General features: G+C 37.4%; 1 protein-coding gene across 8 annotated transcripts in view; it reads right to left on the bottom strand.

Moving 5' to 3' along the window:
* Positions 1-27,825, bottom strand: part of ZDHHC21 (zinc finger DHHC-type palmitoyltransferase 21) — a 53,139-nt gene that overhangs the window by 7,294 nt on the left and 18,020 nt on the right. For 5 of the 8 annotated variants that reach the window (XM_051768223.1, XM_051768218.1, XM_051768219.1 and 2 more), the window contains 2 exons: positions 20,859-20,975; positions 7,072-7,115 (listed from right to left, as the gene is read on the bottom strand). In XM_051768223.1, the coding sequence (XP_051624183.1) occupies positions 7,072-7,115; positions 20,859-20,975 (161 nt within the window). Of the gene's footprint in view, positions 1-192; positions 6,559-7,071; positions 7,116-20,858; positions 20,976-27,825 lie in introns of those variants that run through there. The other 3 variants (XM_051768221.1, XM_051768222.1, XM_051768220.1) reach the window with 3 other exon arrangements.

The raw sequence follows: 27,825 nt of genomic DNA, 5'->3' as shown, positions 1-27,825 counted from the left end.
ATTTATAACAGAATTAGGAAAATGTAAAAACAGACTGGAAAAATATTAGCCAACTATTTACACAACTTTAAACCAATATAAATGAAGTCCAGAGGAGAAAAAGAAACTTTTATTTTTTTTATTTAAAAATAAGATTTCCAAAAAATACAAGATGAAAGAATTCTCAATAGGAATGAAAAAATAATCTATAACTTAAATCAATTTTAAAAACCCCACAGAAATATTACATTGATGAGATTGTAAACAAAGATGAATAAAAAACAATACACTGCTTATCAGCTGGATATACTGTTACACTTCCAGATTTAATGAAAAGAATACCAGAGTAAGCTTCCCTGTTTTGGTATTATTCAACCATTCATCTCATACATTATCCACTCAGATAAGCAGTGTTAGACCTTGTAATTTTCAACAACTCCAGTATGAACATTATTCAGCATTATTTGAAAACAGTCAACATCAAACTAACAACAAATTAGTAAAACTCAATCACATGCCCATATGAGAGCTACAAAATTCAGAATGCTAATTTATAAAAATCAGTATTATTTTGCTATTTGTTAAGTAGATAGAGTGATAATTTTCTATCTACAGGCTACACTGTGATCTACAGATATCAGTCTTGGGAATGTGAATAGAAATATTTACCCAGAAATGCACATAAATTATAAGTTTCCTATTTTCTAACTTGAAAAGCACATGTTCTACTGTAAATATAAGCTCTTACATCAAAAGAAGTAGGGCCAACAGGTTGAGGGAGGTGATTTTACCCTGCTAATAATCTGAATCTAATTCTAAATTAGGCAAAATATTAGGACCTCAAAACTGTCTGTGTGATGGATAATGACAACTTGAATTTTACACAAAATAATGCTGAAGGTTACCAAAAGCTCAAGCTGTGCTTTATTACAGAAAAAAAAAAAGGCAGTACTTTTTCAAAACCAATTAAAAGGTGTGACAACTTCCTTCCGCATAAAAATTATCAGATCTCTTAGCAACTGATGATTTGCTCTCAACCCAAACCCAAATGGAACCAGGGATTTGGAATATCAATTTTATTTTTTTTTTAATTAAATCAAACCAATACTCCATATCTCAACACCTTTCTAGGCTACTTTATCTCATTGTCAATTCTGGCCAAGATGATACAAAGATAACTGCAGGTAGGACTATGCTGTGCTGCTGTACACTCAGTGAAAAGAGAGGAAAAGAGCCATCAAAATTGGAAGTGAGTAGAGAAATGAAAAGAAGTCATTTTAGGTAGTAATTTTTAGGTAGAAAATGAATAAAAACAAGAGTGATTTTGTCTGGGTAAATGGGACTCAAATACAACCAAGAAAGCTCTAATGTCTTACAGAAGTCGTAACTGTAAATTGCTCAAAAGTAGAATTTCTTCCCAGGACAGAGAAATGCTTCTTGAAAACATTCTAATTTGCACTGTCTTGAACCTTCCTACCACATATACATGTTATGGAAACACTGAGTGTCAAATAGCAAATACTTTGGACAAAGGGTCTGGAACTGAATGAGAAGTGACTATCACCTGATTTGTTGTGAGACACTACCAACAGGTTCGGCCTCTGAGCCACTGACAGAAGTTATTTTTAAACCTAATTCCTTCCCTGTGAAACACAAAAATGCATTATGTCATTAATGGCAAGCATCAACTACTGAGCAGGAAAATTAAGCCAAACTTGAGCCTTAAGTCATCTGGTTAAAACAAAGTGCAAAGTTTCTGGAGGTCTGGGACCTTTAATTTCAAAGGCCCTTCAAGGATTCACACTAGTTAGCACAGCAGAAAATCTAAGCACAAGATCTATGGGCCATCAAGGAATAATCTCAAGTAAGTATCTACCTCTTACCTGATGACTAACCTGATGCAGCTGGAAGGCAGTAAGCTGAGGTCTACCAGGACTTCAAGAAGCACACCAGCACACCATGTGCCCACTACTCATTCAGCCTAGGTCAGAGCTAACAGACAGCTACACAATGGCTATCAGGTATGACTAACGGTGATTTATACTGGGGGAAATAAAGAAAAATCCTTTCAGAGGGAAATGGTCTGACTGAGAATGGACAGGCCCTGAGAAATGTGTACACCGGGCTTGCACTATGTATATACAAACTTGTTTAGGATTATTTTTATCAGCAGTGGTGGGCAGGTAAAATGCTCAGTCGGATCACTTAATTAGATTCAAACCTTCCTCTAGATACTTTAATGCCAGATATGAGATTTTCCAGTTAAACTAAAGCTAGCTGTTTCCTGAAGTGCAAAAAACAGAACAGTACCCTTGTCTTCTGACAGTTAACTTTCAGTCAGTTACAAGACTATGAATAAAAGTGATTTTTTATACACAATGCTAAAAAAAATAATTTTTGTGCTTGTACTTTAGAAGTACGAGAGAGAATAAGAAGTACTAGGTGGCACTAGTTAAGATCTGCATTGTTTTATGCAGCTCTTATTCAGAAAGGGCACTTAGATTTTATTTTAGGAATAGTTTAGAAGTGCTAATCCAGTATTATTGATGGGAATATATGTAGAATAAGCACCAATCTTTGTCCAGAAAGATCAAGACCACACCCTACAAATAAAACAAACAAACAAAAAAAAATAAATAAAAAAAATAAGGAATGCAGTGATATTTCCAGTTGGGATATTGAGAAAATTGCCAACAGTCAATTGTATTTGTGTTGCTCCAATGAAGCTATGTTTGCCTCCTACCAGTGAACTGCAGTGAAATTGAGTGCGTACTGAAGACAAAAGTGGAAATAGCCAAGTTAAGTAACCCATATAATTGATAGCATCCTCAAATGTATGACAGAAACTCCTGCTCTTTGCAATGACTTCAACTGTTAAACTTTGATATCAAATCAAAACAACACTTTTGGCCCAACTCCATTTTCTCTGTGCTTTTATGAATCTTCTGGTCATGTCTGCCCCCTCTAGATGCATAACAAGGAGTAAGCTGCCTAGTTTAAACTCCATTCTAAAAATTGGTTCTTAGTTCCTTCTCCTCAAGACTGAAAATGACTGTGTATCTGAACTACTCTAGGAGCTGTGAGACAGAACCTCTACTTCAAAGCAGTACATCTGAGGACAGGTTCATAGACATTATTTAATGCATTATCTTTTATTACAGACATGGGGATTTTTCAAATGAAATCTCAAATCTGTGATATTACGAGAAGATATGTAGGTAGCATTTTTTGGTCCTACCAGGAGCTACCCCACACAGCAAATAAACTAGCTGCTCTCAAATGTTTCCAGGGGCTTTTTAATTCGTTCTTTAACTTCTCTTTGTGCCTGTCAGGAAATCAAACATTGCCAAGTCAGAAGCTAATATCCACTGTGCTCAATGAAGCATTTGTTGTTCTGATATTATATTAGGATGAAATTCAGTAACATTGTCCATAAGTTTTTTTTAAATGCCTAACAATGACAAACACTAATCAGTACTAAAAATGCAGTTTCTACTGAAACAAAAAATCATAAAGGAGACCTGGAGGGAAAGAAGTGGGATTTCAAAAGAAAGGTTCAATGGATTCAAGAATTTCAAATTAGATCAAAAAAGCCCGCCCGATCTTTTTCTGATGGAACAACACTTTCTGACAATCAGTTTGAGAAACATTACGCTGATAAACTAATAACATGATATGGTCATTACTCTGATAAACTAATAACATGATATGATCATTCAGTTAAATGTAAAAAAAAATAATTTATTCATTTTACCCTCTTAGAGGCCTCTCATTCAAAGAATACAGTTCAGTACCTCCTAAAACACGGAAGATTCTCCAAATTCTCCCTTCTCTTCTCTAAATACCTAGAAAAGGGGCAGAAATTACCTAGCAGCCTTAATCATATTACATATTGATTCCTAATGCTGTGAAGGATGGGAGGCTAAGAAAAAGCAGATTTACAAAAAAAAAAAAAAAAAAAAGGAAAAAAAAAAAGAAAAAAGAAAACTTCCAATACAGAAACATTTGAGACGTCGCGAATCTGCGAAAACAACACTTTCGTTCGAGAATTTCGTTTGGGGAATCGGGCAAGGTTTTCACGACCAGGGCTCTGCTCGGCTCCCGAGAGCGGCCCCTCGCGGGCCCCGCATCGCCGCTGTCGCGACGGGCAACTGGCGACAGGGGGCGCGCGCTCGTGCCCGGCCCCTGGAACACGGGCTGCTCCCGGATCCTCCATCCCCACGGAGCCCGCGGAACCGCACTGCCCCGCGGCCCGGCTGCGCACCGGGCACGCAAACCCAGCGCTCTGTTTGCCACCGAGGCTCCCGCCGTCGGGCGCGCTCTGCGCGACAGGTTTGGTGCTCCAGGCACTGTTTCGGTAATACAGGAACACCAGGAAACAATTATATGCCCCCCACGGTAAATGTAAAAAAAAAAAAAAAAAGTTAAATTCGTGATCCTCTTTCAGAATAAGGTTCAGAACAGTAAAATCTCCTAACTACGATAACTGATTAGCACGACCAATCTTCTAAAAAGCTTCTGTGTTTCACTCATGGAACATTTAAATATTGGCATGGAAAATGAAACTGCTATTATTCCCCTGTATATGCCAGAGACTATAATAGTGGCATTCCTTTAAAAAAGAGAAAAAAGGGGGGGGGGGGGGAGGGAAGAGAATACAGTCATTACTTTATTATGAGTATCCACATTCTTTTTCATTTCCAGCACTGTCCCAGTCTTTTGTTTAAATATTGCAGCCAATACCACCTTAAGGAAAGTCTAGGCTTGCTAAAACTGAAAAAAATGGTTGAATATTAGGCTTGAAATTTAAAACAATAAAACAATCCTCTATTTTTAAAAAGAGAGGAAAAGTAAAGTTGGATCAAATGTTAGAAGTTTACAAAAGTTTAAAATTCAAGTGATTTTTAAGATGCACCCTTTGGAACTGTCAGTGGATCATCAAAATCTGTTAATTCAATAAAGGGACCTCTAACATTGAGAGAAACTGCATTACAAACGAATCTTTTAAAATTTGTTACAAACACCACTCATGACAAGTCTTGCCCTTCATTTTTGGATTAACTGTTCCAAATAAAGTATTACTTCCTACACAACTTATATATATTAAATCCTGATTTTGTATCTTTTACTGTGTCCAGTTGCATGGCTGCCATTTAAGGTGGAACCTAGTCCTGTTAGACTACGCAAAAAACATCATAAGCAGCATAACTAAAACCACTGAATTTCTAGAAGAAATTCACAGTACTTTCCACAATCATCTCATGCTGATTGTACAGATACAGAGGGCTAAAATAAGTACATAATTTTTCCAGACACAGAAAGGCAAACCAGTACTTTGGCAATTGTTGTCATTTTACCAGATATGAAGGATGCTTTCTTTGGTTAACTACTTCCATACTTAAAGGAACAAGTTATCTACATCAACACAATACCCTACTAAATGAGTTAATATATTTCACTGAACACGTTAGTAACAAATCTATATTTATGTATAAATATTTTAAATATTTGTATTTCCAATATACAAACACTCAGACTTCCAGCTAATCATGACTAAAGAAAATATAAAATTTATAACTTTATTGACAATATACTCTTTTTTATGGTACATTATGCTAACTAACTACATCTGCATTTTTAAAAAGTAAGCATCCCAGTATTTGCACCATGCAACTTCTTTTTTGAATTATTGCAAGGAAATCCTTGGGATAGAGGGAAAACACACTTCCCATTTGGACAGTTTACCCTGGAATATTTAATCCCGCTTGTTGACATAGAGACATGAATAATTTTCACTAAGATCATATCTAGGCCGAAAGATAACTGTAAGATGTAAGACTTCTCTCTATAAACATAGACATTTATGTGTATTTATAAAAAACCTCTCTGAGAAAGGTTTAGGAAGTAGTCTGCCTCAGTTTTAAATGCTGCCTTTTATAGTGCGGTGCTGCAGGATTACTATTGCATATCATAAATAACTGGAAGTATCAGTTCAACACATGCAGAAAAAAAGATATTATCTAGACAGACCTGCTGATAAAAACACTAAAAAAATTCAAGGCAGAATAAGACACTTGGAGAGAAATCTAACCATAAATGTAAACTTCAGTGCTTCCTACAAAAAAAAAAAAGGTAAAAAAAAAAGAGCCAGTATCAAACAAATAGAGGAAGAGTGCATTTCAGTCATTTGCTTTTGGTATTAATCTCAAAACCAAAAGAAATCTCTTTGGAAAGCTAATCTGAAATTAAATATGCATAAAGTTAAACAATCAATTTGCATTAATCTCAGAACAGAATCAACACCACAACTAAAATAATGCCTGGGGCACATTGTGATGCCTACAACTGGATTTTAATTGACTTGAAGACTGTCATAGTCCTATTATCATAAAACCTGTAACGCACTTCCAGCATGGAGGACCCATCTGTGCCCACTATCCATCTGTTTAGACATGATTGGCAAAGTGGTAGGGAACTCGCAGTGGTTGCCTCTGCCTGAAAGGAATAAACCACAGGATCTTCCAGTGAGTGCCAAAAACTTCTGAGAAGGTCTGCTGCCATGGCTTTCGGGGCCTCGATCTACAGAAGACAGCATTATTAGTGAAAGACAGCATGCCCACGGTGCACTTCAGTCAGCTAGAACAATGTAGGTTGGCTGGGGATCCATTTCTGGACTCTGATGAATTGTGTCTCAGCGTCACAAATACAGCTTTCCTTTCATTACTGCACGCAGCTGAGACTTAACTTTGGAGAACAGAAACTATCTGGGCCATCAATGAAACAAAAGCAACTTTTGAAGCAGAGGAGACCTCAGAATCAATGAATTGTATGTCAAAACACAGCAGAAAGTATATTTTGATCTGTACTTTTGAAAGAAAATATAGTTCCACTGGGTTTGGGTAGGGAGGTTACTTTGTGTACAACCAATACTAATAGATTAGTGAGCTGCTGCTAAAGATAGGAAGTACAAGGCACAGTACCATGCAAAATCACCTTAACAAAGTGCCTTCAGTTCCTTTACTCTCTCACCCAGTTTAAAAAAACAGCAACTCCTTTAGCATTTCATCAATGTAAAAATTTTACAGAACTTACATGTCTTCACAACAGTTTGACATTTTTTCTATACCTGTAGTATCCTGTTGAAGAAAAGAAAACACAATGAAAAAGTATTTATTTACATTTCTAACTGTTAAAATGTCATTATGAAAGCAACTAAATAAAGTAGGGGATCAATTATTAGTGTACACTGCTTTGACATTAGTTCAGTAGGTTGCGAATTACTTAAATGGCATATTAATTTTAAGTGAATCTGAGATTACCCACACAAATTTTACTCAGTCTGTTACATGATTTTTACACACATGACATGAAACTATACTGTGTAGTTTGATCACAATACCAAAGAATGTCAACAAAAACTTATAGCACTAGTACAGCTAAAATGAATTCAGATACTACAGTTAATTCATGGGACATTTAGAAGGAATGTGTATAACGTACAGTCTTGCCATACTTTTCACAAGCACCCATTCCAGACTTGAAGCAGCTCTCAGATAACCAAAGGAAAATTTAGTAAAATACAATTATTAACACAAATGTAGTATTTTGAAAAGCAGGAACTAGTAAGAGGTTTTAAAATCATTATCTTCATGAGTATTATAATGCAAACAGTACCACTGGAAATATACCATGAGTTTTCATAGTTGCTACAGTTAAATAACAAATATACAAATTATTCTCATAAAATGTAGCAGAGGCTAAATAACGTGCAGAGTGAAGGCAACCCTACAGCTAAGAGCAACTTAAATTCATATTTTTCTTTACTTAACATGATTTAATAACTCACCAAGTTTTATAATTAACAAATCAATTTTAGTTTAGATCATTCTCAAATAAAGCTTTTAAAACTACCACATTTTTTTCCTTACTTTTCACTATATATTTCACCAAAAAAAATTATTTTGGAAATAAGCATTATTTAGGGTTTTGATACATATTCATAGTTCTTTATGTTCTTTAAATCACTCACAAAGTCCAAAATACAATAATTGAAATACTTCTCATGGTTTCAACTCCTGTTCATTGGTAGTTTGATATTTTCCTTTACTATTCTTTGATGGACATAATGCACCTGTCAGATTATACTAGCATTTGAATAACACCAAGAGCTAGTCTCAGTTGTCCCAATCATACAGAGACACAAGGACTGTGGTTTAATTCGGCTGCAACTTCACTGTCACCTGGAAACACGACCTAGCAATAGAAACCATACTGTGTTCCTTGATTGTTCCTGCCATCAGTGCATGCAATTCAGTGCAGGCTCTGCTGGGATTCTGCCCCTCTTTAAAGTTTTAAGGGGGAAAGATGAGTGTGAGTGGGAAATAACATAGAGGAAGCTGCTTCCTTGCTCCACCAGAGTTGGGTGACTTTCAACTCCCCTTGCCAGATTTTATCCTTCTAAATTCACTTCCCAGCTCAGATGAGTTTCGGAACATGAGCCCTTACAACACGCCAAATAGCAAAAATCTTAATTTTGCCCACAGCCTACCTTGCTGAATTCCAGACACATTATGGCAAAGGAGAGAAGTCCCCACTTCTCACTCCAACCCACCAGGCTGCAGAAGATCTTCTCTGTTTGCAGAGAAGGTATGCCCACAGCAAACTACATAAATCATTCTGACCCCATCCTTAGGTGGGTTTTAACTCCCACTTAACAGTGAGGGAGGAAAGACTGGAGCCAGCAGACACTAAACACTGTCTGTTGTTTTGATTTCCACAGATAAACTGCTGCTCCTCTCACCTTATGGGCCTGTCTATCCTATCTCCCCTCCCTCACCTTCCACAAGCAGCAGGAAAGCATCACAAGACACAAGCCATTCTCCTTGTTAGGGCAGGACCTGGCTGCACAGCACAGGGATATTCTGCTTCCTTGGGCTGGCTTTTTGTCCAGCTCTTGTCAGAACAAACACCACCTTTGCTGACCACAGAAATTCACACAAAGCTTTCCGAATAAAAAGGACTAAGTAAACACAGAGATTACTTCCATGGCACTTCAGCAAGGTAGTAACAGCATTTTCGTGAGATTTTATAGCTCCTTCTGTAACTGCAAAAATATCTCAGCTCCAGGAATTATTCTCTCATCAACTCAAAGCTGTCTACCCAATAGTACAAAACAATATGGGTATGTTTGAAAGCAACAATGAAAAATATTTTTTTAATAAAACAGTAGCATCCTAGTCTAGACTCTAAATTGATTTGTAGCTATGAAAGATTTATGCTATCATTTCACAAAAGGAGTCCTAAACCAGTTTTGTGTGCAGAAGTAACATGACCAAATACCTTAAATATGGCTTTTTGGTACATTTCTGCGTATTGCGTATTCATTAATACACTTATACTATTCCCTAAAATACTGTGTTTGAGATTTTTGGAGGAATTTCCTGGTTGGGAACTGAAGGGTGTATTTTGTTTTAATTGTTGTCATGGCATGTTATCAAGACCTGAAAGATTCTCATTAGGTAACTGCAGAAAATAACTGTAAGAAAAGACTGTCAACCTTTCACACCTTTAAAAGATATTAAGGATTTCCTTTCCCTTCCTCCCTCCCCATCTTCCTTTCTTTACTTCTCTTCCTTCCTTTCCACCTCCCTCCCTCCCTTCCTTCCCTTCCCTCATTCCCTGCCTTCTTCCTTCCCCCTCTTCCTTAAAATGCCAACACATACTTCAGTTTACTTTTGCTTTACTGGGCAGTGAGTCCTTTGCTTTTGAGATACTTTTTCAGAATTAAAAAAACTTTACAGCCACATTTTAAAAGCTGCAGACTGGGGCTGGAGGGAATGGGAAGAAACATTGCTCTGAAGCTTAGCCACTCCACAAATGCTGGTGACTGAACTTAAGGAACAAAATGCCCCTCATAGCTTCCCTCCCCCAACACTGCTGCCAAGCAGGCTCATTTGAAATGTACTTTCATTTGAGAGTGAACCAAATTACCTTTTCACATGAAAGTGAAACTTCACAGCACCCCAGGAAAGTCAGTAGCCCCTCTGGAGATAGGAGATGAAGGAAAAGGAGAGGACCATAGTTGAGTTTTGACTTGTTGTTATTTAAGGTTTTCTTCTCAGACATGAATTTTTCTTCTTTTGGCAACAGAGATCAGAATAACCACTATTCTTCTGAATGACAAGGTGTTCTGCTCATTAATACATCTCACAAATGGCCTTCAACCAGAATATCATCTCTCTTAATTACGCACTCGATGTATACCAAGGTTTTGCTACAACATCAGAATTACTGTGTCCAGCCTAAGAGGCTTTAGCTGTCTGCATCTACTATCAGCTTGGATTACTATTAATACAAATAGAACTCTGCTAAGACTTTTTTTTTCCAGACTCACAGCTAATGCTAATGTTAAAACCTCTTGGAGAATTGGCACTCATCCAAAAGTTGAAAATAACTTAATATGAGCAAACACGGTATATCTATTGAGTCCTAGTAATCTCTAACTCTAAAAATCCCTTAAAATTTTTAGATAAAATTAAGATGAAATTGAAAAACACACAACTAATTAAATTCACATGATGGATCATCAGGAGCCCCAAAGTCATCATCCAGATTGGAATCAACTTTGTTTCTACACTTGATTCTTTAGAAATACATACTCTCTGATAAGCATCTTAAAGCATCTAGAGAAAAAATATTATGCCTTAGTGAGAAAGGCAATATAAATTAGAGGAAATAAACATAGGAATCATTAACAACATATCAGTTTAGAATATCAGAAAAAGTGCAAAGCGTTCCTTCTGAGGGGAGGAGGAATGGGGTTTTTTTTCACTTTGAGGACACACTACAAGTAAGAGCAGCTGTTTTACTCTAAGTTAAGTAAGCTACTGCCATGGCCAAGACTGCTATAAAAGGGAGGAGAGGAGTGGAGAGACACATGTAAGAGCACTGAGCTCTGCAGACCAACTTCAGATTCGCTTGCAAATGAATGCACCCATGTCAGCTCCTAAGAGAAATGTATCTTTCACATCTATGTTTCTAATCAGCATAACTAACTGCCTGAAAAAAATTTAAAAGATCACATGCATTGTGTAACAAACTGTGCTACAGTATGGGTTTCATCATGAACTAATTTATCATGAAAAAAAGCACACACAAAGAATATTTTTCTCTTACTGATTCATGTTTTCCAAAGGGGAAGTTGTAATTCGTAACTTACAGGACTAACTCCAAAGCATGCAGCCACAATTCCTGGTTCAATTTTTCTTCAGTGTTTGCTTAAAGTGACATGAAATCAATATAGCTCTACTAAATACTTGCAGTAGAAGAATGTAAGCATTATACTATGCTTTTAGTATTTTCAAAGCCTCAGTATAGAGATGAATCAGCAGAAAAGTATGATGAAGAATAAAGAAAAAACAAAACCTTCAAGCCTTCCTGGACTTGCAGCCACCGCTTTAATCTGAAAGTTCAAGACTTACCCTCTATATGAACAATACATTTTTTCATTCCTTCTACCTAACATCCTTTCATTGTATGTATGCAAATGACAAGTGAGCAGTTGAAGAATATAAAATACTGAACGTAGAAAGAATATTTCATCTTTCAGAAATTTTCTTTTTTGGAATTTAATACATTTTCGGCTTGCATTTGGTCACTTCTTAGCATTGCTTTCTTAATCTAGACTTCTCATCATATAATGTAATATGATTAATTTTATCAATTACAATTATACTCAGCCTGAAAATCGCTAGTTCTGTTTTAACTTTAAATCTGTGCTAAATGAAAAATGAAGCTACACTATGCAATATCTAGGGAATGGTCCTGCTCTCTTCTATGCTCTGATTAATTCAGATAAATAGATTTCCAACGTATGTATCAGAAAATGATTCAGTGAAAAGAAAACCCCTGGTAACAAATAAGGGACATATCTACAAAGGAGGCAATACAAACAGATCTCTTAACTTCAGCCTAGTTCAAATCCATGGTGTGTTTGGTACAACATGACAACAAGATATGTGACAAAACATTATTTTTCTTGATACTTAGAAATGTAAGTACAAAACGTACTTACAAAAATAGCAGGGGAAAAACCACTTAAGAAAGCTAGTTGTTGATCTTCACGTGGAAGTAATTTTAATGGTCTGATGTCTAAATCTGACAGGCAATATTTAAACAAAATGTATTCAGCCCCCAGAACACTCAAACATAATTTTTATAGTTACTTATTTTCAACTGGTTAAAGGTACTTCCTTTACTATTAGAAAAATAATTGAACTGTAAAAGAAATTCCTCCTTGAGTGGTGAACAGGGCATACTTTTGATATTCTATGATATTTTATACTCCTTGAACAGCATAAAATCTCTGATAAAATTTTCTAACTTACACTTTTTCTTTATAATATTGTAAATAATTAACTTCAATAAAAGTATTCACATTTACCTAAGACCATGTAGCGACCTAAATGAAACAGATGAGATCTTTTGCCACTTAGAGTGTCTTCACTTGAATTTATTTTAACATTTTAAACAGCTCATGAAAGAGTTTTTATAAAATAAACTAATAGTTTATTTTTATGGTAAATATGTGTTTAAGACTGTCTGGATACATCCATAAAAATGTTAAACAAATTGCTAGTCTATTTGAGAAAAATAAGGTAAAGATATAAAAGAATTTATACAATTAACAAAATTGTATTCAAAGACCAGGATGTTACTAATTCCTGACTATTTAATTTATAGTACCTTATGTAGTCTTCTAATAGGAGATCTACCTATAGGTGAATTAAAGGTAGAGACAGGAAAAGGGGAAGAGTTAAGAACAATGGGGAAGAGGAAGACAGACAATGTTAACATGAACTTATTTTCTGTTGCATCTCTAATTTCCAATTACCATTTGGGTTTATAGTTTATATACCCTTTGCTCTCCCTCTACAATTGCTTTATATCTTACACTTTATTATAGACAGGTAAAGAATACACTTGCCTGGAAATCCTAATTTCCCCAACCAACCCTAATTTTTAATATGCTAAACTTAATTATGAGGATTAATAGTTCCTTGATTACACTTCTGCCATGTTTGAAAAAACAGGAAAAGCCCTCAGTAGTCACTAATCAAAATAGTATTTAATAGATTATCTGATTAAAGATATGATTACAAATATTTTAATCATGAAATACTTATTTTTAAAGACAAAAAGCATTTCAGCACAACTAGATCACTTGTGCACTCCGCATACTAAATCAGCAATGGATCAATGCTATAAAACATGAAAAGAATTAAAAAGCCTTTGATTTTATTAACAGAACAACTGCAGCTACATTACCATTATTTTGCAATTCAACCTTTGGAAAAGGTTAAAAAAATATGTAGTAAAATATATTTGCTCCTTTAAGGTGAAAAGGAGAAACACTGCGACAATAAAAAATAAAAACCAACATTTTTAAATGCTTCTAAGAGGAAAAAATTATGTGGTAGGCATCATATTGTGCACTAGACAGGCTGCTGAACAGCATTTTCCCTTCCATCCTCCCCAAAGCAAATAAAGAGAAATTTCTCTTTTCCACATCCACACAGTACTGATGCAACAGGATATTGGCATATCACTGTACACCATTCAAACAGTTAATTAACAGGAAACCCCGGTAGCATTAATTTAATTAATAAAGTCACTGTCCACTTAGTTTATGATAACACATCCACTACCTTGCAAAAAGACCACATGGTATCTATTGAATTTTTAAAAGCCCATCATTAAATAGTTCTGCCCCAAAGAAACAAGTTCATTACTAAATAATTTCAATGAAAAGTTTTTCTTTGCAATACTAGCATAAACCACATTAAATCATATTTAGTGGACTATAGTGTAAAAATTAAGAAAATCTCTTTTCTTCCACAGAAATAGTTTGTCAGAACATATGGAAAAATGAAAACACTGTTTAGTGTTTGAAATAAAAACAATCAAAGGTAATCCTCTAAAATTAGGGTTCAGATTAGTCTCTGCAAAGGATGCTGTTTAACTGAAACATCTGGTAGTGTTACGTTGAGAGACAGGCCTTTTTTAACTTTGGAAATGAGATTAGTAGATCAGTTATTTGTAAGTGTCCAAGTAATTTCTAATTATTTTATCTGGGTCACAGATAATCCGCTTTTACAGGGCTCCCACAATGACATCAGAGGATCACTGTTGAACTGATTATCCTGTTACCTTCCACCATCCATGGGAAGGCCGGATTTTCCTTTTGTACAGAGAAAGAGAAAGAAGTGGCTGATTGCTTCAGACAGGTGGCAGCCAGCAAAATAAAGAACACCACAGATCTTGAGAGGAAGAAAACCTCACATATGCAAAAGGTATCAGCTTTAAAAAACTAGATATGAACAATTATCAAAATAATCAGAGAGGCAATTGTTTAAAAAACATGCCATATTATTATATTTTTATAGTAATACACTGTAGATCAAACATAAACAATATCAGAATCTTACAGTATAAACAGAAAAACCAGTTTTTATCATCATTTAACTGTTGAAGTGATGTGAAAGACATACAGAAGTACTTTCTTAAAGCAACAATGGAATATGAGTGAAAAAAATGCAAATGCTAGGGGCTAGTCTGCTAGTCTATACACATGAGCATCCTGATAGTTCCACCTTTTTTTAAAAATCCTGAAAAAAAGCTCTTTTTAAAAGAGGTCTTTACCTCCAACAATCATACATCAGAAACAATCTGAGGCTGATAAAAGAAACTTTTTTCCTAGGTGAATTTTCTATGCCTTTTCGTATGAATAAATAGGTTAGTCATGCTTTTTTTAAGGAAAACAGACATCAGTTTCATGTAAAAATGAGAGAGGAATTACTAAAAAATACATGTCAAGAAAATATGTCTTGAGAAAGTAAGCAAGTTTCTGGGTACTATTTGATTTAGCTTCCCAATAAATTTTATTATTTTATATACCTTCATAAAAAAATGGGAATTAAAAATTAGTAACACAGATACATCCTTCTCAATACTTTCTTGTAGCTTAATACTGTTTTCTAGATAAGTTTTGCACTTGCCATTGCAATACAATGTCATTAACTGGTGTAGATAGTAGTTGCACAAGACGGAAAGTTTAGATTTTTTTGTGGAAAATTTTAAAACTTTCTGAAATAGACAAAATTATAATTTACCTACAAATTGTACTTTTACTGCTCATGACCAACCACTAACAAAAAAGCACCTCTCTACCTTCATGGAGTTTTAAAGTGTCTATACTAGAGCTATCTTGTTACTCTGTAGTGACTGAGGCAAAAGATGAATAATTGCTTGTGGAGTACAAGCAGCTAGAAGAGTAAAGGGTAACAATAATTTTTACAGCTGTTACTCTCAGTAAGAGACCATCTAGTTTTTCTAGGGTGCAACTGCCAAAATTCTTTCTGATATGTTTTTGGGGTTTTGTTTGTTTTACTTAAGTTTTATGCTAAGTTTGCTTCTACGTCATTTCAAACAAAATCATTAGAAAATATCATGCTGCCTGAGAATGTAAAAATACAGGCTCATTTCCAGTTAAGGAATATAAAATTCAAAATTGCACTATAAGTAATGGCAGGAAATAGAGGACTGGTAAAGCAACTAACAAGCACAGAAGGCAAGCAGGCCTTTAACATATATGCATGATCATTTTGGAAATTACATCAGATAGTGTTTTCTTCACAGGTAAAACAGATTCTTCTATCCGGTTCTCTATAAACTTGAAACTTATAAGTAAGAAGACTAATTGTTATGCAGAGATTTTAAGAAGAATATCATCTTAGGATCCCAGACTTCCTAAATTAGGATTTGAAATTTCTCCCTATTTCAGAGGCTTATGAATTAGAGAGAACTTAGATACTTCTACTTCTAAAGTATCCAAATAAAACTTCCCCAAGAGTAACGTCAGATAGATACTGGAAGAAGTGTTAAAATTCAGGATGATGACAAAATCAGAGGCAAACAGAGCTTGGGGAAAGCAACTGGAGAAGGCGGATGAAAAGAACAATGTGCCGCTTCTGCTAGAAGTGTGTTTCACATATGCTAGTTTCTAGGGAGAAAGCACTAATCCCGTATACAGAGGCCACCTCAGCTGCTCCCCTCTTCATCGGAACAATTCATGTCAAAAGTTCCTCTAAGGACAGTTTTTGCCAACCAGCTGTTCTTCTCTCATTGTAGGAAGTCACCTCCTTTGCTCTTTGGCTTCCTGGACCTCCAAATGAGTTATGAATAGCCTTAAGCTAATGATACCCTAACAGTGATACCACACTAAGAGAGGTGGTAAAAGTATGCTGAGAAATTACTGTCTGGTAGGTTACTTGGCCTATTCATCACCTTCTCAAGCAGCATAGCTTTAAGAACATTCTCTCTGTAAGAGCCAATTTTAGTACACAAGCTACAAAGTTTTCAGTTTTACCAGAGCACATTTTTCCCAAGCACCCAAATATCTGCTGAACACACATGAAACAGGATAACAGCAGAATACATGTGTATTTTTCTTAAAGAAATTAATCTACTGTTATAACCAATGACAGCTATGCAATGATAGGCACAGAAGATCAGGCAACTGCATAACAATTTGAATTTTGCAAAGTGCCAGCACATACGGCTGAATAACTTCGCCTGCACTTGGTAATATGCTGCTTTGCTTTTCTGTTTTAGCTACTTTCCTGTTCCAGAAAAACGTGCTGCAGGATATCAGTTATATCCTTTCCATTATGCATTCAGCTGGACATTTCTTGACTTCAGAAAAAATGTATCCAAGAGGTGAAAATGCCTATTAAAGGAACTATGAAAACCTTCTGCTAGTTCTTACAGCTTGTCAATCTACCACTTAGCACAATTCTAGTAAGGAGTAACTCTGTTTCTAAAAATGCTGTATACAAAAGTCACATAATGCAAATTTATTCTACACATTAAACTGTATGTATCTTCTAGAAGTGACAAAAGGATAAACTGTAAATACAAAGATCAAGGATTTGGGGTTTTTTTTAATATGCATGTCCTATACTCCTGGAAAAAGTCAGCCTTAGCTTTATATTACCAAGATGAACCAAAAACTATTGGCTTGATTTCCGGAAAATTATATAACGATGGTCATGCAAGTTTATCTTACGGAGAGGAATTTTCATTACAAACGGGTTAAAGTTTGACAAATCTTAGGGGTTTTTTTCCAAAAATACAATTTTGGCAGCATTTGAAATACAGGTAAATAGTAATATTAAAACTAACAAACCTGAACTTGCTGGACTTATTTAGCAACCATTTGTATTCACCAAACTTTAGATCACAGAGCCGCAATGCTGATTGTTGCTACTATTAAAAAATACCTTTCATCCAGGAGCTGTGGAATTAATCTTGGTTTATGCTGAACTGCAAACACAGGTATAGAGCATGAACCAGGAAAATGTGTATTACCTGTTCTCCTGTACAAGCACAAGTAAAAGTTGCTTAGCATTTTTCAAAAGGTCCATGCTCTTGTCCAGCTCTCTTGCACATGCCTTTGGGCAGCTTCAGCAACCACTGAAATTAATGCTCTCAAGAGCAGCAATGGAGTAATGAATACTTTAACAAACATGAATACTTTAACAGTGCATATACATGCCTTCAAGCATTTTGAGTCTCTTTCAAATTAACCTCAACTGCACTATTACACTTCAATGATTCTGTTCTGTTAAATTTTGATCTGTACTTTATACTAAGTTTAATTTCATAATTAATTTAGTATTTTAAATAGACCTCATTTCAGATAAAATTTAATTTATACAGGAAGGTTAGATGCTGAACAGTAACTCCAGTACACTACACAGTAGAAACATCACTGCTTCTTAGTGACCATGGTTCACTGCTTCTACAGGACTTGAATGTCTTCCACACAGTGAGCTCAGCACTGTGGGTGGGTATACTCAGACTCTTTGTTTCCCCATTTTATGCATCACAGGCATGTCTTTCGGGAGCCTGCGAAGAAATTGCACACTCACCTGCTGCCCTCTCCTCTGCCTTTTCCACTGGCTAGCTAAAGCTGTTAGTGCTTATGGAGGAAGCAAGTCCCCATATTACAATGCTGGCAATCAAAAGCCATTTGTACAGAAAGATTTTCTGACACTACTTGCAGACTAAGCACAACTTCAACAAACAGACTTGCTTTGTTCGTTTGAAGTCTGACTAGTTCTTGCCAAGTAGATTTCCTCAAAGTAACTGTATTGTTTATTCCTGCCAATTCTAGAATCATGAGGAAAGGAATGAAAAGGGAAAAGACGACTGTGTTGCTGGTATGGAAACACTTTGAGTGGGGGATGGACTACACAACCTACATTCTTCAATGAATCAAAGCAACAGCATCCACATGGTGTGAATGAATTAGTGTCTGGAGATCCCAGTACTGGATTTCTACTTCCCCAGCAATCTGAACAAGCCTAAAAACTTGTCCATACGAGGCAAGCACAATAGCCCTTCTGCTACTGGGGGCAGGTAGAGTGCAGTGAGAAGCCTTAATGCAGTTCTGTACTTTCCAGCATCTGTCTCTTATAGACCATCCATATCCACAATTACTGCAGTATGTTTGTTTCACATTGGCAAAGACAACAAAAGAGAGTATCCAGGCATACTGCAGCTCAGCAAGCCTCATAATTATGATTTGAGTACAAAAAAAAAAGGGGGCTGGACTTGAAAATGCTGTTAGCCCACACCTGTTCTAGCATAGTTGCCAGCTCTGTAAGTGAATAGGATGTACCTCACAGTATATCAGACCACTGACATAGAAAGAAAGGGCTTTAGAGCAGTTTATAAGCATGCAGTGGTGGTAATAGCCTGATGGTGTTAAGGCTCACGACAGTGAAGTAACAACTGGGTTCTTATTGGTATTCATGCCTGTTGCAGAGGCAGCACTGTTGGTATCCTGTGTCAGAATAGAAACGTTCCAGGTTTCAGATATATGTGATAGAAACAGCTTCAGTCTAGGATGTTTTTATTTCATGTATAGTAATAGTACCTGAATGGATGCCGATGGTCACTGCGAAAACTAAGTCTAGCTTCTGGCAGCCCACAGAACAGAATGACAGACTTAGGGTTTGTTCCTTGTTTTCTTCTGTATCGTGTTTGTGGTTTAGTGTAGTAGTGATCACATGGGCTTTTTGTTTCTCCTCATATATATCCATTTAACAGAAATCAAAAAGACATCCGTATTTCAGTATCAGAACAATCAGGCTTCCTGAGTTTCCATCTCTCCCATTACTGGGAGTGACAGTGAGCAGAATTCAGAGGTCTGTACCACTTCAGCTGGGGCCCCCTGGTGGTCTAGTGGTTAGGATGCGGCATTCTCACGCCCCGGGTTCGATTCCCGGTCAGGGAACTCCTCCAGGCAGATGGAGTTCATCAGCCCTGTAAGGCCATCCATCTAAGAGAAGGTCACTCTAAACAAACCTACGTCCTGAGGACCTCGCTGCCACCGTCCAAGCTCGCTCAGCCCCGGCAGATGAACCTCAGGATTAAAGGGTGGGCTCAGTTCAGCGCACACTGTGTCTCACCTAAAAAATCCACTGCGCAGGCTCGAAGGGTAAAGACCTTTCCCAAATCTTCATTCGCAAAGACTGGCCATGATGATGACCACTTCAGCTAAATACCCAACAAGGCATAGTAGTAATTCAGAAAAACATCCCAGCTCTGGAGGATGCAGACACAAACATGGTATGCCTGCGTTTAAACAAGGAGGATAGAACCTGTCAGCAAGACCTTGGAACAGAAATTAGGCACACAGTAAAGGTGCAGAAATGTAAATCTGTTGACCTGGGGGTTGAGAGAAAGTCCAGAAAGCAATCTGGTAGAGCAGTTGGAGAACGGCAGAAATAATACACAGCATAGCTACAGTCACAGAAAGAGCAAAAGGCAGTAAACTTATGCAAAGGTAATACAATAAAACAAAAAAAGCAATATCAATGTCTTATCTAATAGAAGGAAAAACTAAACAGTAATTTTTGTCCTTTATTCTATACAAATAAATTACCCAATACAGTTGGAAGGGTTCCCATTTTGTACCTAAAAAGATTAATACTGTGCAAACCTTCCCAATTTCAAAATGAAATCTCAGGCAGATCTCCATCAGTTGTAGTCAGAAAGATGCTGTCATCTTGTACTTTATTGTCTTCAAAAAAAAAAGTTCAGCAGACAAGACCATACACCCTTTCAGACAGGTACGGATCCAACTAATGTCCTCTTTCTGTTCAACACTGCTGTATTTTAAACATTTATATGGTTTCACAAGGTAACTTTAAAACATTTGCTGGAAGTTATTAACTTCTAATGTACAGAACAGGATGTTACACTAAAAAAAGCTAATTTCTTGTACATATTTATTACATTACCAAATTCATCTATCTGGAAATATAGAGTATGCATTTGGACTGTAAATCGCACATGGTTATACTCCCCAGTTAAACAACTAAAGAGATATAAGCATAAGCATATTTATTAAAACACTTAACAAGAATTCTGTATTCTCAGAATGTATGACTTATTAGTGGGCCTCACTGTCACATAATTCAGACCAGACACATGAGAGTTTAAAATAAAATCAAAAATCAAAACCCGCAAATACATACCTTGTACACTGTAAAATTCCATGACAATGTATGGGTTTACTTCACTAATACAAAACAGGAAATTTACTTGATAGCCAGACTTATTACACACTTGTTTGTTAGAAAGCTTCTTAAGACTTCTTGGTGTCAAGAGTCTTGACAGACCACACACCAAACAGGTACCTCACAGTGCAAGTGTTTTTCTATTCTTCCCTTAGATGCAATCTGTTTTTCTGTTTTTATTAATTGTACTGAAAATAAAATTAATATATACTTCTAAAATTAGATACTTACAGTGAAAATACCCATTAGCTGAGTGTAAAAGAGTCGACTTATTCCACCTAATATTATTAGACCCATGAAGGTAGATATTCTTAGGAGAGCAAGTTCATGTCTAAATACAAAAACATCCTAGAACAAGACACAAAGAAGAGAGACTTTAGCAGTTACAAATTAATTAAAGTCTTTGAACCAAGTGGAAATACTAGACAAGAAAAGTGTGTTCTCACTGAAGGTAAATACTGGATTTTGAGCTACACTGCAAATCATTGATATAATTATGTATTAAAAGTAGAAAACAATAATTTTTTGTTTATACATGTAAGCAGTTGAGTTTTATTTTGCCAGACTGTTAAAAAAAACTTCTTCAAATATTTAAGGTTTCGCAAATAGATCAAGCTCAAGTGGGCTATTCCTGAATCTTCCATTTCAAACTGTGACAGATTGCTATACACAAGCTACATAACCCAGGAAAACCATTCTGTTAAACACTCTGATTTATTAAGCCTCCTATGCCTCAGCTACCAGCCATAGTACATTTCATTTTTATATCACCTCTTTTGTAATTAAAAAAACAGCATTCCGAGCTTTACTCTTGAAGATGGTACCTACAAAATCCAAGTATCTGTGCTGGATTGTTCTCACTGCAATGCTGCCTATTATCCAACATAAACTTATCTTCACCTTTTAAATTTTGGCCTTGAGTGCATTACTGTAACTCTGGATAGGAGTGCACAATAAAGATGCTTCAGGGTACAGGAAAATAGGGATATATTGGATCAGCTGCTCTGGAAACGATAAAACACCTTATTTTTATCACAGGAAAACATTTGCGCATGGCAAATTACATTAGGTGTACCGTGAGCTCATCTTACCCTTGGATAACGGATTCACACACCCATTCTCTTATTTGTAAGTTACAATTACATTTTCAAGGCTGTCTTTTGAGTACACACATCTGTTTTTCCACTTAGAAAAGCGTGATCACAGCAGGAAACTATTAAAACCTTTCAAGTAAACTTTCAATTACAAGCAGAACATAAAAGTAAACTGAATGGAAAAAAAAAACCAAAACAACCCACAACACTGCTTTTGAACTTTCCTTATTTATGTTCAACCAGTAGGAATTGAGGAGGAGCAATTCTTAGACACTGGGTTTTTTAAAAAGGAAAATTGTTAAGGCAAATTATGTTTAGCAAAACAAATCTGATTTTTCATTTAAATTATTTCCATGAAGGTTCAAAATATAAACCCAGGGAAAACAGTTATACTGCCTACTAAAGCTGTGAAGAAAGTAAAAATTTGATGAACACATAGAAATCACTAGTTAACCAACTAAAACAAAAAGCAATCCCCAATAGTCTCTTCTGAACTGCTGCAACAGTGAATCCCCTCTCCCCCTCCCTTGTTAATATTGGCCTTTCTTGCTGTTGTAGAAAATATATTCTTTGCTTTCATATTCATTTCTTACTCAGTTAATGAGCTAATTAAAAGTTAAATCAAAATAAAAGCAGTCATACTAATCTGATTTCCCTTTCCCTTAGCCCATAAAAGCTTTAAAGAAAAGCAAGGTAATACACAGCTTCTACTAGTTGTTCATACCTTCATAGCTGTTTTATCATATCAGATATGTTTTGAAATATTCAAACTCAACTTCACAGAAAACATTGAAATGTAAGAGAAGAGTGCCAACAGCAAAGTTACATTCTGGATCTGGCATCACACTCCCACATTAGCACCCCCTGCAACTCTGATTTAGAAGAATTCCTTCTCTTGAGCATCACCTTCAGCATGAAAAAGGTACCTCACCCAACACATGACAACAGAAAATCCTAGTGTAAAGAAGAGAGGTTACATTCTCATCTGACCCTTCTAACAAACGATAAACCTAGAGGCATAGAAAAGGAAAGACCTTTCATACTGAGGATAACAAAATCATAGATTCACAGAATGGCCTGGGTTGAAAGGGATCTTAAAGATCAGCTAGTCCCAACATCCCTGCTGTGAGCAGAACACCTTTCACTAGAGCAGGTTGCTCAGAGCTCCATCAAACCTGCTTTAAACAGTGCCAGGGATGGGCATCCACAAATTCCCTTGGCAAGCTGCTCCAGTGCGTCCTTATCCTCTGAGTAAAGAATTTCTTCCTAATACCCAATCTCAACCTGCTCTCTTTCAGTTTGAACCCATTCCTTCTTGTCGTGCAACTCCACCTCTTGTAAATAGTCCCTCTCCATCTTTCTTGTAGGTTCCATTCAGGTAATGGAAGGCTCCAAGTAGATCACCCCAAAGCCTTCTCTTTTCCAGGCTGAACAAACCCAGTTCACAGAATCACAGAATTGCTATGATTGGAAAGGACCTCTGGAGTTGCACAGGAACATATCTAGAGACAGGTTTTGAACATTCCAGAGAGGGAAACTCCACAACCATCCTCTTGACACCTGCCTTTGAGATATTTACCCCTTTCAGTCTTCTCTAAACAGGCCCAGCTCCCGCAGTCTCTTCTCATAGGAGAGAGGATGCCATGGGAGATAGTGTCAAAAGGTAGATAAGTCAAGGTAGACAATATCCACTGCTCTTGCCTTGTCATCCATCCTGCCATGCCACCACAGAAATCAAGCATGATTTCTCCTTGGTGTATCCCTGTTGACTACTCCTGATAACCTTTTCTTTTACATACTTGGTGATGACCTCCAGAATGATCTGTTCCATCACCTTTCCAGGGTCTGAGGTTAGCCTGACTGGCTGCTAGTTTCCCAAATCCTTCTTCTTGCCTTTTTGAAGATGGAAGTAACACCAGCTTTTCTTCTGTCATCACGCACCTCTCCTTTCTCCATGACTTTTCAAAGATGACACAGAGTGACTGAACAACAACATCTGCCAGCTCCCTCAGCACCCATGGGTGCATCCGATCAGGGCCCATGGATTTATGGGTGTTAAGTCTCCCTAGTTGATCTCTAACCCAACCTTTTATGACAAAGGGGAGTATTCCTTTCTCTAGCCTTTCTCTCTTACAACCAAGGTCTGGGATTCCTAAGGGATGGCCTCAGCAGTAAAGACTGAAGCAAAGAAGGCACTCAGTAATTCTACCTTCTCTGTGTCTTCCATCACCAGGACACCCATCTGATTCAGCAGCGGCCCCACACTTTCCTTAAACTTCCTTTTGCTGTTGACATACTTGCACAAGGCCTTCTTTTGTCCTTGATATCCCCTGACAGACTCAATTCCAAGGGGCCTTGGCTTTCCTCATCACATCCCTGCATACCCTGCCGATATTCCATACAGTCCTCCCATATGGTCTCTTTTCCCACATCCCATAAATTTCTTTCTTCTGTTTTGAGATTTGCTAGAAGCTCTCTGCTCATCCATGCAGGTCTCCTGCCAGCTTGCTTTATTTCTTGCTCATAGGTATACATTTGTCTTGAGTTTGGAGGAAGTGCTGCTGAATATTGACCAGCTTTTTTTAACCCCTTTTTTTCTAGAGCTCTATCCTGTGGGATTCCTCTAAGCAGGTCTTTGAAGAGGTTGAAGATAGCTCTCTGGAAGCTCAGGGTTCTAGTCCTGCTTACTGCTTTGCTTCCTTCATGCAGGATCCTGAGTTCCACCATCTCAGGTGGAAGGCTGAAAGCAAGGCTGCCCCCAACCTTCACATCTTCAACCAGTCCCTCCTGGTTTGTTAGTGCAATGTTCAGCAACACACCTCTTCTCATTGGCTCTTCCACCACTTTCATCAAAAAGTTATCTTCAATGATCTGTGGGAACCTCCTGGACTGTGTGTGCCGAGCTGTGTTGTCTCTCCAACAAATACCGAGGTGGTTGAAGTCCCCCAGGAGACCAAAGGCTTGTGACCATGAAGCTATCTCCAGCTGCCCACAGAAAGTCTCATCAACCTCCTCCTCCTGATCAGGTGGCCTGTAGTAAACACCAACAACAGTCACCAATATTAGCCTGTCCCTTAATTCTTACCATAAACTCTCAACTCATTTGTCTCTCCCTGGGTAGACCTCAATACATTCCAGTTGCTCTCTCACATGAAGAGCAACTCTACCACTTCACCTCACTGACCTGCCCTTTTCTTTTGACGTAGCCCAGCACACAGCTGACTTTCTGGGCTACAAGTGCACATTACCAGCTCATGTACAGCCTCTCATCCAACAGCACCCGCAAGACCTTCTCAATAAAGATGCTCTCAGTCTATTCATCCTCCAGCCTGGTACTCCAACCCAGGTGCAGCACCTTGCACTTGGTCTTATTAAACCTCGTGAGATTCCTATAGGCCCACTTCTCAAGCTTGCCCACATCCCTCTGGATGGCACCCCATCCTTCAGGTGTGTTAACAGCACCACTCAGCTTGGTGTCATCTGCAAATCGGCCAAGAGTGCACTCAACCCTTTCATCTATGTCATCAGTGATGATATTAACACTGGTCCACTACAGCCCCCTGAGGGACACCACTTGTCACTGATGCCCATCAGGACTCTGAGTCACTGAACCATTACCCTCTGGATGCGACTGTCCAACCACTTTCTTACCCGTCTAACAGTCCACTCATGAAATCCATCTCTCTCCAATTCAGAGCAAAGGATACTGTGGGGGACTGTAGGGGGCGTGTTTAAGGTACAGGGATGTACCAAGGCAAGAGCCCGAGGGAGCATGCGCCAACATAGACAACCTTATTGGTCAAAGAAGTCCCATGGTTTTAAGGGATAAAACCAGTGCCGAATTTGAAATAAACCTCTTTGTTCACCATCTCACGAGGAGCGTGTTTTTCCTTATTATATAAGGACATGTGCACCCTACAGGGGACTGTGGCAAAGGCTTTACAGAAGCTCAAATAAACGACATCTGTAGCCCTTCTCTTGTCCACTGATGTAGTCGCTCCATCAAAGAAGGTCACTAGGGTCAGGCAGGGCTTGCCTTTAGTGAAGCCATGCTGGCTGTCCCAAATCATTCCCTGTCCTCCATGTGCCTTAGATGAAAGATCCCTAATTCCCTTCTTTCCCTTCTCCCTTTCTTCCCTCTTTTCTCCTCGATGAAAGCATCTACTGCAAAAGACTGGAGGTTGCTGAATTCCTAGTGAGAAAAAGTGACATGACCAATGTTTTTTCCAACCACTATAAAACCCTAGTAAATCAAAGTCCCTGAGGCAATGATGACCTGAAAGTCAATGTCTGGCCCTCACTTAGTTCCTTCTTAGAACTGACAAAAACATTTTTGCATCTAAGAAAACCAATCAAACTAAAACTGATCAATCTGCAAGACTAGTCAATAATTTACTAATCCCTCTTTCAATGTATTTTGAACAGATCCTCCTGTTCAAACACAATTTAGGATTCATCAGTCTCAGTGCAGTGTGAGTACTGAGTGTGATTTTGAAGTCTGGGGTGCAGGCTATCTGTGCTAACAGGAAGAACTACTCAGACTGAGCCACAAAGTATATGCACAGATTAGCTGACATCACCAATGCACGAACTATCAGCTCTCGTGGCAAAACAGGGTTTTGTCCCACAGTAGCTTTTTTCTACGTTGGGCCAGGCTGACATATGTGGCCTTGGCACAGATACTAAATGCACAGTTCTAACATGAGAGCTGCCCTTCAGGTACCCCTTTCTCTTCTCCTTTATGCCAACTCCACAGCCTAACTGTTCTGTCAAAACTTCAGTTCCCACCGGTTGCTGCCACTGCCTTTCTACTTAGCATTTGCTACGCCACTCAGACGTCCACTGAACAGGCTGCTGCCTGTTCTCCAGGTTTTTAAGTTCCGTTTAGCTGCTACTTCTATCCATCCAGTCAAACTGCAAGGATCCATAAAAATGGATCAAAATGTGTATGATAGAAACTTGTCACAAAATATATGTAGGTCTATAGGATTATGTTAAGGAACGGACTACAAACCATGAGGTCTAGCATCTTTATCTTAACAAGCAATACCAAAACACTCTACAGACACCAAGTCTCCGTGACAGATTAACACAAGCCTTCCTCAACCTCATAGCAGAACACATGCCAAGTCTCCATTTGTGAGCATCAACCACTATGGATGATCCCTATGACAATCGCTACCACTGACTAGAACAACAGCTATTACTGCCTTATGCTATCATACAGGAGAGAGGTCAAAAACAATGATGGGTCCAGCTCAAGATTATACTCAACTATATGATCACTGCTTCCAAATTCAGCTTTCTTCTTTATCCTGCTAACAATTACAGCAACAACAAAAAAGCACAAAAGCGTGTAACAGGTCCCTGCCATTTGCAGTATTGCATTGTTATTTTCAAGTATTTATAGTATTCCTTTAGAAACACCACACTACTGAGGACAGAGCTTTCAGCAGGAAACACAAGACTATTGTATCTGTTCCAAAAGGGACAAAGTGAAAAAACCACCTTCATAATTTTTCAGTTACAATGGAAGATTCATTTATTCAATCTCTCTTATTTAATGAAAAATGTATCACATAAAAATTAATATACCAACAAAATATATTAAGATACCTCTTGAGAAACAATACTTCATGTAATACTTCATGCTTGTCTATTCTCAGCTACAAATGCCCAGGATGTTTGTCCCAGTCTGGTGATGAAGTCAGCCTATCAACTTAGCTATCATAAAAAGAGCACAGAATATAGAACAAAGCCAGGCTGCCAGATTCCAGAAAGCAAACTAAAAAATACAGACTGCAGGTTTTGTAGGAAGAAAGAGGAAGGAGAGGTCCAAGGGGGAAAATTCATTCATGTCAATTAAAAAGAAAAGAAAATTAATTCACAGAACATGAGCTGCATTCTAATAAGCCCTTTTTTATTATTAATAATGACCAATGTTTATGTAAAGCCCTTTTTACTCTGGACTATTTCAGGTCTACTAGATGAGTAATTTTCCAGTCTGATTCATGACGGATTTGGTTTAAAGTAAAAATGGGAATAGTGCTCTGATTCCAAAAATTATTGTCTACATAGAGTTCAATATCACTGAATTATTTCAG

The sequence above is a fragment of the Manacus candei genome, unplaced genomic scaffold (assembly GCF_025592945.1).
Source record: "Manacus candei isolate 608988 ecotype Guabito, Panama unplaced genomic scaffold, ASM2559294v1 h1tg000093l, whole genome shotgun sequence".
In the NCBI taxonomy this organism is placed as follows: Eukaryota; Metazoa; Chordata; class Aves; order Passeriformes; family Pipridae; genus Manacus; species Manacus candei.
This window is presented reverse-complemented; position numbering and strand designations above follow the sequence as displayed.